This window comes from Garra rufa, chromosome 22 (assembly GCF_049309525.1).
Source record: "Garra rufa chromosome 22, GarRuf1.0, whole genome shotgun sequence".
NCBI lineage: Eukaryota > Metazoa > Chordata > Actinopteri > Cypriniformes > Cyprinidae > Garra > Garra rufa.
In genome coordinates this window covers 33,310,761-33,328,481 of record NC_133382.1, presented here as the reverse complement: position 1 = coordinate 33,328,481, position 17,721 = coordinate 33,310,761, and the positions used below count along the sequence as shown (strand labels likewise).

The following is a 17,721-nucleotide window of genomic DNA, read 5'->3' as shown; positions in this document are numbered from 1 at the left end:
ACTTTTTACAGATTTTTTGTTAAAAAAAAAAGGTAGCACAGTAGAGATCTGAAATTTTGTATATGATCTATTGGGCATATTACCCATCACATAGATTTTTTTCAGACAAATCTGGGGGTCAGGTGGGGACCGTTTAATGACCCATATATATATATGAAGAGTTTGGTTGCAAAACGCGATAAACGCCATTTTTTGACATTTGGATTTTATTATTGGAAATCACAGTTCAAATGTACCTTAATCTATGTGTGAATTGCTGCCATTAATAAAATTTAAGAATGTACATTTTAGGCCTACTACAAAATGTATTTTTTTCACAAAACGCGATATCCGCCAGACCAGTTTCTTTGCAAAGTGCGATATGACCGTACGTGCGCGAGCTCAGCATCCCCTGGGAAGAAAGTCACCGCCGGTGAAGTGCTCCGAGTTTGCTTATAGATTCATTTAACGATAATATCAAAACAAAAAACATGTATTTTTAAAAAGAGGATTCAATAGGCTAACTAAAAAACGTTCACCATTTAATTGTTAATACTGTAGGCGAGCTGTCAGTCACGTAGGTTAAACAGCTGTCTGTCAGTCAGAGAATCAAAGCTTCAGAGTCAAGCTAATGTCATGGATTTCGATGACGGATTGGAGCCGGTCATTCCAGCTGCTGTTGGGAGAAAGAGGAAGGCATCTAAAGAAAATCATCAAAGGGAGAAGACCAAACGGGCAAGGCATTCAGGGGAGGGAAAACATCCGAAAATGTATTGTGGTCATCGTGCGAGTAATGCTGGTCTGTGTCATGCCGACCAACTGTCATATGAAGATGTAGCCTTCAACTTCACAAAAATGTATAAAACGCTACAAAAGTGGAATGGGATAAAATACTCCTCCGTCTCTCAACAATAAACAAATGCAGCAGGGAACGAGTCTCCGCTGATTTCAAGAAGACCAGGGAGGTCCTGCGCTCCTCCCCATCACGATGTCTGCAAGGCTACATTTCAAAGTTTATTTTTTAAATAATTAATTTTAATTATTATTATTATTATTATCATTACAGTGAAATAATACATTAAATATGACGGGGCGAGGCGAGCTTGTGTCGCGGACTCGGTGCAACAGAGACAAGAACTGTGACACCGCGTCTCCGCCCGCTCTGATCATACAGGTTTGGTTTTCAAAAACACACACACACACACACACACACACACACACACACACACACACACACACACACACACACACAAAAAAAAATGGCTCACTAGCTTTTCTTAATGGTATTACAGTAGTAGAATATAGCCTAAGGTGGATATATAGCGTTTTGCAAAAAAAAAAAAGTTATGTTGTGTATGTTCTGGCCAAAACTAACTCAGAATCTTATTATTATTAATCAATTTTTGTATATACTATTCCATATATTTATGATGTTTTTTTTTTTTTGTTTTTTTTTACCAATTTAAGATGTTTGACAATGTTAAGATAAGTATGTTGCATTTTGGCATGGTTTTTGACTTATTTATGAACTATTTATCTACATAAAATTAAATAAAAAATATCCTGGATTTGAAGAATATTGTGTCTCTGGCCTTCACTGAGCTCAAGTAATAGTTTTATGTACAAAAATTGTAAATTAACTTGACTGTTGATGTCTTAAATAATAATGTCAAATAACCAACATTTCTCAAAATGGATATATCTCGTTTTGCAACAAAACTCTTCATATACACATATATATACACACACACACAGTTTATTTAATCTAGGAAAAGAGTGTTTTTGAAGCACAATTGCATGTGTGTTTGTTTTTAATTATTGTCTCTTATAACAAATATTTTATTTAAATTCATGAAAATGCAGATCTTGTTATAAATAATAGTGAAAAAGAACTGTTGTGCATAAAAAAACTGAAAAAGAACTGTTGTTTCATTACTACTGCTAAACAGATGTGAACTCCAATTCATTTGTCGTATTGCAGGACCACTGAAATGCATTAGTGAAATCTTATTTTTCATTTTACATCCATTGGTTAAGATTTGAGCATATATTGAGTACCACCACTACTTTTTCATATAACAATAGCAGTTCAATAAAAGACACCCTCACTGTCCTTGAACTCCCCAGTACTCAAAAACTGCATTAGGCATTGTAAATTGATTCAATAAGCGTTGTTTAATGGCTACTGTGAGACTGTTAGCGGGAGTGCTGCTCCATCCCAGTGTCCTCCTTTTATTCTCTTTGTGTCTCTCTTTCTGAAGCAGAGATTGATTCGGCAGGTCATGTCCGTGTGCTTTACGTCTCTTCACTGAAGCGTCGCACAATGAGGCCGCAGGAAGCTGGTTAAGTTGCCTGTGTGCAGATTGACTTCCCTTATCTTCAGAAATATGGAAATGGGTGGCGGTTGATCATTATTCAGGGTACTCGAGCATAAGGTAATGCAAGGAAAAGAGCGTCAGACGTGCAGACAGAGAAAGAGAGAAAAGAGGCCGACATTATTTCTCACTTGCTGCTTTCAAATCACGCTGGAATGATGGTATTTATGAGGTGAGCGGTCAGGAAAGGGCACAATTTGTTGGAAATTAGCAGGTTTATGATACCTGGAGGAAGATATCCGTTAGCATTCACACGCATCTTAATGGCAGCAGCTCGACTCTTGCAGGAAGTAGGCCATTTGGAATGTTTTTACATTTTGGATTTTGTTTTTTTTATTACTTTTTTATTTTTATATTTTTCTATTTTCATCTTAATTTTAGGTAAAGTTTGAGTAATTTTTTTTGTCTTTTTAGTGCATTAAAATTAGTACATTAAAAGAGTATCAACTAAATTAAAATGTTTTTATTAATATTTTGAATCAGTTTTTATTTTTTAATTTTTAATTTTCATTTTTGTTAAGATTAATTTTTTGTCTTATGTATTTATGTATGTAGTTTTTATTAGTTTTAATTAAATTTTAGTTCTATTACTTTTCATATATTAAGTGCATTAACATTAGTACATACAAAAAATAAATTAAAATAAAAACATATTGTTTTGAATCATTTTTTTTTATTTTTATTATTTTTCATTTTCATTTTAAAGTTTTAGGTTTCGTGTCTTTTTAAGTCATTTTTTTATGTATGCCTATATAATTGTTATAAATTTTTATTTTAACTTTAGTTTTAGTTATTTTAGTATATTACGTGCATTAAAATAAGTACATCAAAAAGTATCAAGTAAATTAAAATGAGTAATATTGCCTGGGAGTGACGTTTTTTATTAATATTTTGAATCAGTTTATATTTTTATATTTTCCGTTTTCATTTTAATTTAAGTTTGAGGGTTTTTTGTTGTTGTTTTTTAATGGACGTCTATATAGTTTTACACATTTTCATTTTCATTTGATTTAAGTATATTAAGTGCATTAAAATGAATACATTAAAAAGTAATGACTAAATTAAATGAGAAAATTGGCAACTAGCTGTTTTTTTTTTAAACGTTTATTTCCAGTTTTAGTTTATTATAGTTAACTATAATGAATGACCCTGACTCTTGGAGAAGAATAGTGATAAAACACTAGAAAATGCTGCTAATTTGCCCAGTTTAAGACATGACATACAACATTTCCCATCATTCCCTGTGCCTGAATGATTCATACAAAGCATAAAATACAGATCAAGCATAAATTAGTCCCCAAACATCTCTTTTTCCCCACCTAAATTAGAATACACATCTCAGTATAATTCCAACTCCTGAGCTCATAAGTGCAAACTTCCCAAGAGGACTTGAAGGCAACAATGGAAAATTGCCTCTGCGAGAGAAAATGGAGTACAAAAATGCATCTGTGTGACAATGAGATGAGAAAAAAGGTTTATATTTACATCTTTTAGCTGTAAGCGCGACGGGCAAAATGAACGCAAAAGCCTTTCTCAGCTTTTATATTGAATAAAAATGCATTTTGTGTGTTCAGACTGATAAAATGACGATATTAGAGAGACAGACAGAACTAGACGATTTCTTTTCGTGTGGCCTGATGTTGTAACTGGAGTGCTACATGGGTATTAAACAGATGGCAGTAATTTAAAATTGCATTACATCAAAACCGAGTCTTATCAGGTTGCTAATTGCATGCAATAATAATTCCTTTTTGTCTTTCTTTATTAGAATATCCGCACGAGCGCTTCAGAAGAGCGCAGATTGGTTGGCTGGCTCCGGCAGGTTGGATTAAGATGCCCTGAAGCCCTTTGGCCACCGCTGCGCTCTGTACTCAAACAGTTTACAAAAATTGAACCGAGTTTCCGGCATCAACAGAAAATGCTAATCCGCAACGATAAAATGCCATTAAGAGCAAGCTGTTATGAGGGATTTAATTTGACATGCGCACGCAAAAGGCAAGGTCCCAAGATCGTTAGTGCGGCTAACTCCCTCATATTTAATTACCGCCTCTATCACAGGGGCTGGTAAAATATGGCCATGATGCGAAATGACCCTTAATTAGATCGGCAAAGACTCTAGACAATTAATCCTTCAGCCCCATCGTTTGTGTGTGTATGTGTGAGTGGATGTGTTTATTCTGAGGCTTTGCTTAATTAAAACTTGCAGACGCTTGCAGTAGCACAGGAAGGGTTCCCGTGAGGGACAAACTGAGATGATAGACCCTGTTTTCCTTCCTACTGCTCTTTATGTTTTTGCATTTGTGTGGTTGAGTGCCTTACTGCTGGCATCCTTATCCTCAAAGATAGACGAACGGGACCGGAAAAGCTGTTTTGTCAAGAGACTCGCACTTGTCTTTACTTATACTATGTGATTAGAGTAATCACCTCATCAGTGGTCCATGAAGCAATTTTGTAATGAACATATTATGGGTAAATAACTCATTAGAGTTTTGCAATACCAGAATTTCAGTGATATTACTGAATATTTCACCAAAATTGGCTCAGATTATCTCGGTTCAAGCGCGTTAACAAATTTAAAGAACAAATATATATTGATACTATAGTTATATCTTTGAAATGCTTTAGCACTGGTCAAAAGAGAGATTTTACCTTTCAGTTTGACCAAAAATCATAAGTTAGATTCTGAGACCAAATGATACAAATGCTAGCCATTTTGAGCATGGACCATTTTAAATTTTGTAGTAAAATGCTGTATTTTTCAAATGCTTTAACATATTATGAATGTTATCAATCTTCTAGAATCATTTGCAAAACATTAAATTCTCCAAAACAGTTCACCAAGCTGATGATTAAATTTCATATTTTAAATCACCAAAGAAATCCGACAAGAACTGCCTTATAAATATGGATCCTTGTTCTCCAATATTATTATTATATTATTTTTCAGGGTAGATGAGCCAGTGCGCATGCGCAGTACTGAGCGCACATCTTAGAGTGGCGATTGAAAAAAATATATATATATATGCCCCCACGGCACCTCTACTAGATGGCCATCCGGATGACGTGAGCAGGGTGACGTGAGCTGGGCAGCTGTATAATAACTCCATAGTTTTATTTTTTATTTGTATTAATACTACTTATAATAATAATAAGGAATATTTTTTTTAATTATAGATATTCTATTTCTATATCTGATATATTATTAAATTACTATATAATTATAATTGCCCTCTTCTTGATCCTCAAACCTCCCCTCATTCTTGATTAAATGAGTTCATTTAAAATGTTATTTTTGCTGTTTGTCAATTTTTTTATCATTAATACTATTGTTATCATCATTTTTATTATTGTTTATTATTATTATGTCTGTTGTACTTTTCTACATGTTCCCTTGTTTATATACTTCCAACCTCGACACACAGTTGCAGTTACCACTTACACACACACTCACATGCACACACAAATCATGTTTACTGTCATGTATGTTTTGTTGACCTTTGATGTATCGCCTGTAAATATATTTGTTGGCAATTTAAAAAAAAAAGAGTGGCGATTGTTTCTATAGCAACTGGGACTTCTAACGGCAGCTGCAGTGATGCGCTGATTTTACTAATCAACCATTGGCTCTTTCATTAAGAAGGCGGGGCTTCGCCTCCATAATGAGCATTGCATTTTTCCTATTCAAAAATATACAAGTGACATGTCTTGGGTATTCTATAGACCTTTTTCCTGAGTAAACGATGAGCGCCACCATTACGAATTCTAACGTCAGATTGAATGCTTTTCTGTTCCGGTTTCCATAGGAACCCATTCAAATAGCGTCCATCTGTTTTTAATGTAGCTAACGTCCGCTGCTTCGTGTCATCTACACACTCATTAAAGTGAGGCACTGACAAATGACGCTCATTGCGACATTGCCAAGTGATGGCGCTATGGAGCCATGTGCTTTTTAAAAACATTTTAATAGGTTTAACATTAGTTTATTAGCTCGGAATATAATCTAATTTGACTAGAAACAATGCAGACCGGAAATGCAAAGCATTCTTTCAGTTAAGAGTCGGACTTACTTCCGTGTTCAGGAAAAAGGTCTATAGTCTTTGTCATTAACCACAACAAATTTGAAGTCTATAACAGGTCAAATTGAACAGTGAGTTAACCAATTTTACCCAGTTTCCCAGTATTTTTTTTTCTCTGATTCCTTGGCTCATGCCAAGTGCATTTTAGCAAAATTGGTTCAGATCGTCTTCAGACAATGCTGGCAAAATGTATCAAATTTATCGTATTTGTAAAGCACGTTATTGAATTTGATGAACAATGAGGCTATATCTTTGAAATGCTTTAGCATATTCAGACCAAACTTGGTACGTGTTATACCAAGCATGACCTGAGGGCACATGAGTAGCACAGCACCACCTAGTGGTCAAAAATTTGACCTTTCAGTTGGACCAAAAATCATGAGAGTGATCTTGTTCAATTCTGAGTAGCATACCGAATCAAATGATACCACATTTTTCTATGTCAGCCATTTTGAGCATGGACCATTTCAAATTTTGTAGTAAAATAACACATTTTTCAAACACTTTAACATATTATGAATGTTATTAATTTTCTAGAATCACTTGCGAGAAAGTTAGGAAATTTGACACAGATGGAGGACAGTCTCATCATTAAACAAAACACCACTATATCTTTACAACATTTAAGCAGATTCAGACCAAAATTATCAAGTATGACCTGAGGGCACATGAGTAGTTTAGGCACAGTGCCACCTACTGTTGCAAAGATAGAAACCTTTTACTTTTTTGTGTATATTTTCTGAACAGTTTGACCAAAATCATAAGAGTGATAGTTAGATTCACAAAAGCATACTGAATCAAAAAATATAAAATCGTGGAGCGTGGAGCATTTGGAGTCTCTAAATCAAGCTCTCAAGTACAAGCAACAGGCCAAATTTGCAGACATATAAAAGTTATTTCCGCTAATAACTTTTGACAGTAAGGTCTAAAAGCAAAATTGTTTCCTCTGATTCCTTGGCTTATGCTGAGATGACTGCACACCAAAATTTTAATTTCTACATGTCAAGACTTTTCACTTCTTTTCACAAAGCTTCTTGATATACTAAACCTTTTTCGTTCTTTTTTTAACTTAACCAAGCATGTGTAGGAAGACACAGTATGTACTGTATCATCTAATAACACAAAGACTTTCTTACAAGGTCCTTGACTGCAGTAGTAACTCACCCCTGAGCGTTCATCCTCGGCACTGGGAGACTGTAATTTCTCATGCTCCGCATCATGACACATGTGTAACATGTATGATATATAATGTTTGTGCAGGTGACGGAATATTCAAGGCAGTGCAGCTTTATATATTGTAAGACCTTGAAAGAGAAACACTGCAGTTCTGGCTTCTGTCAGGCAGCGTCTCTTTTTGCTGAAGGGTCCTTGAAAAACTTCAGGCTTGGTCTGTGTGACACTCATACATTACCCAAGAGGAAGAAGAGACAGAGACCATCTCTTCCCTGTGATCCTCTCTTTAGCCGTACGAGCAAAAATCCTTCTCAGATTCCATAATCTTGCATTTTTAATCTTGTGATTCTTTGGTAGAAACCAGAAATTTAGTCTGGATTAGTGTCTTGAGAGATCTTCTGTGTCTGGAGTGACGTCATAGAGTAAGCTTGTCATGCAGAAACTCAACTCTACATGCATATGCGTATAGACATAATGTATATGCATGTAGGTGCATGCATATTTGTGTAGCTATAGATATTGTAAGTAGACATGCATACGTCCATATGCATATAGATATAGCTCTATATGCATTTGTCTATAGGTATAGCTCTGTAGGCATATAATGTTACAATAACTCCTTAATAATTAGTAATTAATATGCAAAATTGGCTTACAAGAAAACAAGCAAATAGCTGAAGAAGAATAGCAAATATGTGCATTTCTTCATCGTTTTTTTTTCCTCTGAACGTGTTTTACTAGGTTTACATAAATGGTTTGAGCATATTTCAACATAATGTGTCCAAAAAACCCTCTAGCCTCCGACGTGTCTGTTCTGCTCTGTCAGCGTTACAGGTCTTGACATCCTCTGATACAAAAGGTGTTTGGATGTTTTATTCATATGGTTATATATGGATGGTCCCCTGGTGGAATCAAGGAACCGTTTCCACTTTGAGTAGCACAGGATAGGGAAGCGAACGTGTTCAAGGCTGAACTTCAGTCTTCTTTTGTGCAGTTTGAGCTAAAATGCAAATACTTGCCAGATAGAGTTTGAGAGAGTCAGTCCCATTTCATAAGCCTGCTCTCTTTAAAGTTGTAGCTTTGACAATCATTCCTCTGGAAAGCAAAAGTGATCTGATGTTCTCATCATTATGGGTCAATTCCTCCCTTAGGAATGAAAATTCACACAGGAGAAGACTTGAATATCTCAGGTGTTTCTCAAAAATGGCATTAAATGAAGGCCAAATGAAAAACTGCCTCAATATGTGTTTAGTTTTGCCAAGACAGCAAAGTTCTTGTGAGACCGTATATTCAGAGTTATGCAATCTGTAGAGTCAAATTAAAATGTAATTTATAACCTTTTATTAAAAGGTTCCAGAATCAAAATGCCCCTGTAATTTACTCAATCCTGTGACATCCAAGATGTTTATGTCTTTCTTTCTTCATTCTAAGAGAAATTTTCCAAGACAAGTTTTTCTTGAGGAAAGCATTTCAGGATTTTTCCCCATATAGTGGACTTCAATGGGGATCAATGGGTTGAAGGTCCAAATTGTAGTTTTAATGCAGCTTCATAGGGCTCTACACAAACCTAGCCAAGAAATAGGAGTGTTATCTAGCAAAATGATCAGTCATTTTCTAAAAAAATAAAACAAATTGTACTTTTTAGGCATAAATGCTCATCTTGCACTAGCATGACACATTACAGTCATGCTGGAAAGGTCACACATGACGTAGGTGAAGGTCTTTCCAAAGAAATTCAAACGCCCTTTACAAAAAAAAAAGGTAAAACAGCAATGTTGGATGATTTTGAAGTTGGAGGAGAAAAAAAGTTTTGAACTGGAATACACAGACAATACCTTTGTAAGATGATTTCGTAATGCGTGAAGATGTAGACGCGCATCGCAGAGCTAGTGCAAGACAAGCATGTGTGCTTGAAAAGTACTTTTATTTTTAGAAAATGACTGATCGTTTCACTAGATAAGGTCCTTATTTCTCGTCTGGGATCGTGTAGAGCCCTTTGAGGCTTCATTGAAACAATTTGGACCTTCAACCAGTTGATCCCTATTGAATTCCTCTCTAAGGAGAAAAATCATGTTTTCCTCAAAAAACGAAACTAAAACGCTCCCCTCCTATGAGCATAGTTTTTCAGAAACTAGAGGAGACATGTGAGATTACTTGAAAGACTTGAGCTCAATTTTTCCTTCCATTTGATAGGATTACTGTATTGGAGAAACAGTTGAGATATTTAAAAATCTATTTTGTGTAATACATTGTATGGGTCAAAATTATTGATTTTTCTTTTATAGCAAAAAGTCATTAGGATATTATGTAAAGATCATGTTCCATGAAGAGATTTTGTAAATTTCCTACCGTAAATATATCAAAATATTTTTGAGTAATAATATGCATTGCTCAGAACTTCATTTGGACAACTTTAAAGGCGATTGATTTTTTGCACCCTCAGATTTCAGATTTTCAAAGACATATATCAATGGAAAGCTTATTTATTGTATAAATCTCAATTAAAAATGTTAAATATTCTATCTAATGCATCAGCTTGTGGAACTAAACATTGTTCCTGTTGAGTTAAAAAAGCTAGCTACAACTTCTGTGTTTTGAGTCAAATTGGCCCACATTTGTTGCCATGCAATTTGCCAAAAATTGGCACTATGAAAATTGCTGAAGATTTGTGTAAAAGCTGAAAACCTCTACTAAACCCTTTAAGGGAAGAAAAAATATAAAATATGCAGAAAATTCAATATTACCCTTCTATTTTTCTTGCTTTGTTTCTATTGTATTAGGTGTCTGGATCTCAAACCCTTGTGAGTGTAAAATGGGTTTTTCACATTTCTTTTCAGTGCTGGTAATTGAAATCCACAAGAAACAACCTTTGACAATTTTTTGGACTGTGAAACTCAACAAAGTGATTTTTATTTAAATGGTTCAATTTCCAGAAAAAGTTCTCATTTATTTCAGAATTTAGTTTTCGACAAGCTACAATAAACGTTTTCTGATTTTGCTTGCATCTTCAGTGTGACACAACACTTTTTCAGTGTTGATTTTTGGCGAATTGCAGGAAAACCAGTGGAGATCAAATTGACATTTAACAGCTTTTGTACAGCTTTTCAAAAACACATTTGTGACCCTGGACCCCACAACACCAGTCATAAGTAGCACGAGTAGATTTGTAGCAATAGCCAAAAATCCATTGTATGGTTCAAAATTATCAATTTTTCTTTTATGCCAAAAATCATTGGGATATTAAGTAAAGGTCATGTTCCATGAAGATATTTAGCAAATTTCCTACCACAAATATATCAAAAAATTTTGATTAGTAGTATGCATTGCTAAAAACTTAATTAGAACAATTTTAAAGGTGATTTTCTCAATATTTAGATATTTTTGCACCCTCAGATTTCAGATTTTCAAATAGTTGTATTTCGGCCAGATATTGTCCAAACCATATCTCTAATGCATCAGCTTGTGGAACTAAATATTGTTCCTGTTGAGTTAAAAAAGCTGGCTACAACTGTGTTTTGAGTCAAATTGGCCCACATCTATTTTTCTTGCTTTGTTTCTATTGTATTAGGTGTCTGGATCTCAAACCCTTGCAAGTGTAAAATGGGTTTTTCACATTTCTTTTCAGTGCTGGTAAATAAATCCACAAGAAACTAACTACCAAAAACAACCCTTGACAATTTTTTTTTTGGACTGAAACTCAATGAAGTGAATTTTATTTTTAATGGTTCAATTTCCAATAAACAGAAAAAGTTCTCATTTATTTCATGAGTTAGTATTCGACAAGCTACAATAAATATTTTCTGGTTTTGCCTGCATCTTCAGTGTTTTTCAAAGTGTTGATTTTTGGCGAACTGCATGAAAACCAGTGGAGATCAAATTGATATTTAAAAGCTTTTGAACAGCTTTTCAAAAACACATTTGTGACCCTGGACCACAACACCAGTCATAAGTAGCACGGGTATATTTGTAGCAATAGCCAAAAATACATTGTATGGGTCAAAATTATCCATTTTTCTTTTATGCCAAAAATCATTGGGATATTAAGTAAAGGTCATGTTCCATGAAGATATTTAGAAAATTTCCTACCACAAATATATCAAAAAATTTTGATTAGTAGTATGCATTGCTAAAAACTTAATTAGAACAACTTTAAAGGTGATTTTCTCAATATTTCGATATTTTTGCACCCTCAGATTTCAGATTTTCAAATAGTTGTATTTCGGCCAGATATTGTCCAAACCATATCTCTAATGCATCCGCTTGTGGAACTAAATATTGTTCCTGTTGAGTTAAAAAAGCTGGCTACAACTGTGTTTTGAGTCAAATTGGCCCACATCTATTTTTCTTGCTTTGTTTCTATTGTATTAGGTGTCTGGATCTCAAACCCTTGCAAGTGTAAAATGGGTTTTTCACATTTCTTTTCAGTGCTGGTAAATAAATCCACAAGAAACTAACTACCAAAAACAACCCTTGACAATTTTTTTTTTTGGACTGAAACTCAATGAAGTGAATTTTATTTTTAATGGTTCAGTTTCCAGTAAACAGAAAAAGTTCTCATTTATTTCATGAGTTAGTATTCGACAAGCTACAATAAATATTTTCTGGTTTTGCCCGCATCTTCAGTGTTTTTCAAAGTGTTGATTTTTGGTGAACTGCATGAAAACCAGTGGAGATCAAATTGATATTTAAAAGCTTTTGTACAGCTTTTCAAAAACACATTTGTGACCCTGGACCACAACACCAGTCATAAGTAGCACGGGTATATTTGTAGCAATAGCCAAAAATACATTGTATGGGTCAAAATTATCCATTTTTCTTTTATGCCAAAAATCATTGGGATATTAAGTAAAGGTCATGTTCCATGAAGATATTTAGCAAATTTCCTACCATAAATATAGTAATAGGCATTGCTAAAAACTTCTTTAGAACAACTTTAAAGGTGATTTTCTCAATATTTAGATTTCAGATTTTCAAATAGTTGTATCTCGGCCAAAATATTGTCCTATCCTAACAAACCATACATCGATGGATTCAGCTTTCATATGATATATAAATCTTAATTTTAAAATAGTGACACTTATGACTGGTTTTGTGGTCCAGGATCAAATTTGCATGTCAAAACTTGGCATGCACATTCATGACCCTAAAGTAGAAATACACACCAAATTTCAATAAGAAATAAATAGTTGAACCAGTATTACGAGCAGTTTGAAAATCAAACGTAGGTCAAATTGACCCTAACACAACAGAAAGTTCAATACTAACTAAAACTATGATTGTACACTCAACAATTCTCATTTGTGTCTACTTTTAATTTAAGAGAACATCTGAGGCCAAGTATGTGCTTAAAATGAAATATGAAAACAATAAGTCTCCTGAGATACAAAAGATCAACTTAAAAAAAAAATCATTTTTGTCTGGGCTGCAGCAGTACTAAATCAGTTTTTGGTGCAGTGTTGACCAAATGGACCTGATTAGAAAAGTGCAGGCTGGAGAAAATTAAGCGATTATTGAACCCCTAACAAAAGCACTGTTCAGACACACACATACACACGTAGACACACACTGATTAAAAGCTCTTCAGAGGAAAAAAGGATCAGTTTAATCAGAGACAAGTCCACCTTACTAATTGTGAATATAAAGCTCGGTGGTGATTGATGAGTTTATTTTACTCTTTGACCTCATTCTCCTTCGCTCCTCCTCATACTCCCTCCATCTCCCTCTCCTTCATTCTGTCTCCCTCCCGCATCTCAAAGACTTTCTGTCCTGTCATTGAGGCTCTTTTTTTCTATCCCACACTCCATCCATCCTGACTCAGATTTAATGAGACTTGTCTTCATTCATTTTGCTTCTAAATTTTACAGCAATTTTGGGTGTTTTAACTCTAGGTAATAAGATTGCAAACATTATATGAGTAATAGATCTATTAAGTGAATCATACTTACAGTACATGCATTGAGTTGGTAATAACTTTCCAGAATGGTACTTTTTTTTTTTTTTTTTTTTTTTTGTATGTCTATTTAAATCCAGTCAGTGGTGCAAACAATGTTGGTGAAAGTTACTTTTAAAAGTAATGCATTGCAATATTAAGTTACTCCCTAAAAAGTAACTAATTACGTTACTTGTTACTTTTTATGGAAAGTAATGCATTGCGTTACTTTTGCGTTACTTTTTAAATCTGGGCAGGGCTTGCTTGTTTATTTTTAATATCAAAAGTTCTATTTTTGGCAAATGTAAAAGCCTTTTTACACAAATTCTCAGGCTTAGAGAAAAGTAAATTCATGTCTGTACGGTAGACCACAGAAGAAAAATGTAAACTCTTCAGCAATAAAAAAGGAGTAATTTTTGCTTATTATTATGGATGAATTGGATCATCGAAGGTCAGCAGCAAAGACATCGGTTAATAAAACAGGATTAAATACATAAAGGATATTTATATTATTTAACATTATTGCAGGTTTGTGTTGAATTTCACTGTTTTTATTCATTTTGAGAAATACTGTATCTGTTGTATTCTGTTTTTAGTGAGTGAGATAAATTAATGCATGTTCACATTTATTCTAGAACTAAAGTAACATCTTACTCACAATTTCTCTCAACATGGGGAAAGGAGAGCCTTTAATCAATAAATGGGGGGAAAAGTAACTGTCGATTTTCTTGTAAATGAAAAAGTAATGCGTTACTTTACTAGTTACTTGGAAAAAGCAATATTATTACTGGGTGCAAATTTATAGAAATGTCTTTTTTTCCTAGAAGTTCTGGAATAATCTCTCAAACATGGACTGGGTAGGTCAGTTGCTCTCTTCTGTCGGAGAAAAAGTAAAAGTGCAGAAGTTAATTTGCTGAGTTTCCAAGGTTACAGGGTTACTGTGAGCATTATTCAGAGGTAACAGTCACTCCTGTTAATGGATGCTGCTGTACAAGTGTGAGACGTTTTATTCAAGGTGTCATTTTTGGAGGATATTCTGAGTGTGGATGATAAAATCCAGAAATAATGAGGTTTTTGATAAGGAAACGGCTGAAACAAGACAAGAAAAAGCGAATGGAAATAAACTTCATCAGTGGAAAAGTTATTTTTGTGTTTTTAGGCATTACGTGGCAGAATACTTTTTCTTAATCGTTACTTTTGTGTCTTTTCTAAGCATCCTTAAAAAGATTAGTTTGCTTGCAAGATGGTATATTACTTGTTTTCAGCGATTATATATTGAATTGCGTTTGTATTGTTTTTTACTCTTAATATAATTTCTTGTTTTAACAGGAGTCTAGCACAATTTAATGAGGTTTTTGTTAAAAACAAAGGGAACTGTTTGCCAATTTAGTAAGAAAAATAAACTTATTTCCGTAATCTAATGAGTCAGACTTTAAAACAAGTCAGGTTTTTTTGCACATTTGTTTTCATGGAAAATAAATAAATAAATTGTAGTACATTATATAAAATGTTGCATAATAATAATATAGAATATCTATATTATTATTATTATTTTATTATTACATGTTCTTTTTGTTTTAACTTTTTTTATTTGAACCTAAATATTTAGTAATACAATATATAACATGTTACATAATAATAATAATAATAATAATAATAATAATAATTATTATTATTATTATTATTGTTGTTATTATTACTATTATTATTATTAATATTATTGTTGTTGTTGTTGTTGTTGTTGTTGTTGTTGTTGTTGTTGTTGTTTTATTACATGTTTTTGTTACTTTTGTTAACTTTTTATTTGAACCTAGATAAATATTTTGTAATGCAATATATAACATGTTACATAATAATAATAATAATAATAATAATAATAATATTAATAATAATTATATTATTATTATTATTATTATTATTATTATTATTATTATTACTATAATAACTTTTTTAATTGAACCTAAATAAATTATAATATAATATATAAAATGTTACATAATAATAATTAAATTATTATTATTATTATTATTATTATTATTATTATTATTATTATTATGTAATCATGTTTTTGTTACCTTAACTTTTTTTCTAATCTAAATAAATATTTGGTAATACAATATATAAGATGTTACATAATATTAATAAAAATGATTAATAATAATAATAATAATAATAATAATAATAATAATAATAACTATTATTATTATTATTAGTAGTAGTAGTAGTAGTAGTAGTAGTATTACACCTTGAAAAATAATATAAGTTACGGAAACAAATTGTTACTTGAACTTTTTAAGTGAACATAAATACATAAATATTTAATAATTTAATATATATAATGTTACATAATAATTATTGTAAAAACTGACATAAGTCATGGAAACATGTTTTTGTTACTTTAACCTTTTTTTGTTGAATCTAAATAAATAAATATTTAGTAATACAATATATAAAATGTTACAATAATAATAATAATAATTATTATTATTATTATTATTATTATTATTATTATTATTACACCTCAGTCATTGTAACAATGATATGTCATGGAAAGTCTTTTAATTGAACATAAAAATAAATAAATATTTTGTAATTTAATTTATGAAATGTTGCATAATAATAATACTAATAACTGTTGTTGTTATACCTCAGTCACTGTAAAAAAATGATATAAGTCATGGAAACATGATATAATTGAATGTATAGTTTAATATATAAAATGTTACATTCATATAACTTATCAAATTAATGTAACAAAATTATGTAAGGCAGTGCAATGATAATTTAAGCTTAGACATTTGTGTATCAAATATGATACAATAGGCTTTATAGGGCCTTTATATAAAATGATTCGGCATGAAACTATGCCGGAGACTCTCTCTCTCGCTCTCTTCATAAAGAGCTGGTTAAAGTGAAGGAGACATTTCTCCTAGCAATGTTCTTAGTGTCACACCTGCTTTGCCTTTTAATATTTTAGCTTCATTTGTTTGGTGGCCTTGAAGTAGTTGATATACAGATGGGATTCAGTTTTATATGTGGCAGTTAAATTTAATTGATAAAGTTAATACATAGCACTCTGTTATCACTCCAGAAATGATGGCCCACCCTGTGTTTTAGTTGGCTGGTCTTGGCTCTATTGACCCAATGCCACTTTTATTTCCTGCCATTAGTGAGGGCTTGACTGAGCGTCGGTGGAGCCGCTGCAGAGACAGAGTGTGATATATTAGCCTGTGCCCAGCTAAGTCAGTGGCCAAATTAGAAGCCTGACTGCAGGTTAAGTGAAATTTATGTTCCCTTGTGTGGCTGGGACCAAAAGCAGCAGAGCCAGAGAGTAAAAGGAATGGGGCTGGGTTCAGTCGTCCTGATGGTGTAGCATTGGGATTTCACAATGAATCCTGTTTAATTTGTCATGGGGTGTGTGTACAGCACTCATTATCACAATGCCATTATTGCAACGGCAGCACAAAGCAAATTACACCAAACGAAAAATACACAATATAGGGAATATTTCATTTAAAGTATTTATGATTTATTTATTTGCCTATCTATCTGTCTATGTTCATTTTGTTAATTTACTTTTTGTATTTTTTTTTAATAATGCACAATGTGACTTTTTTATATTTTTAAATACTCTACCATTTGAAATTTTGTGGTCAGTAAGAAATGGATTTATTTATTTATTTCATTTATTAATTTATTTATTTACAGTGATGCACAATATGAATTTTTAGATTTTTACATGCTACCAATTGAAACTTTGTGGTCAGTATTTATTTATTTAATTGATTTTATTTATTTATTTAAATGATGCACAATACCACATTCTATTTATTTCTCATTAATACATTTATTTATGTTCATTTTATTTATTTATTTATTTTGTATATTTTTTTAAATGATGCACAATATGACAGTTACTTTTTAACTTAGGCCTACTACCATTTGAAAAATTAAAGAAACTAAAAAAAATGATGTATGCATTTATTTGAATGAATGTTCATTTTATTTTAAATGTGTTTTTTTTTTTTTTTTTTGGTTTTTCAAATAATGTACAGTGTGACATTTTTTAACATACACACTACCATTCAAAACTTTGTGGTCAATTATTATTTTTTTAAGTTTGTTTTATTAATGTATTTATTTATTTAATGTAATTTTTAAAAAATATTGTAAAAAAAAATAAATATAT

The 17,721-nt window shown here is 32.3% G+C and overlaps 1 protein-coding gene across 1 annotated transcript in view; it reads left to right on the top strand.

The window, feature by feature from the left end:
• Positions 1 to 1,063: 1,063 nt before the first annotated feature.
• Positions 1,064 to 17,721, top strand: part of LOC141297494 (cadherin-18-like) — a 34,545-nt gene continuing 17,887 nt past the window's right edge. The window contains exon 1 of the mRNA XM_073827920.1: positions 1,064 to 1,153. Within this exon, the coding sequence (XP_073684021.1) occupies positions 1,064 to 1,153 (90 nt within the window). The remainder of the gene's footprint in view (positions 1,154 to 17,721) is intronic.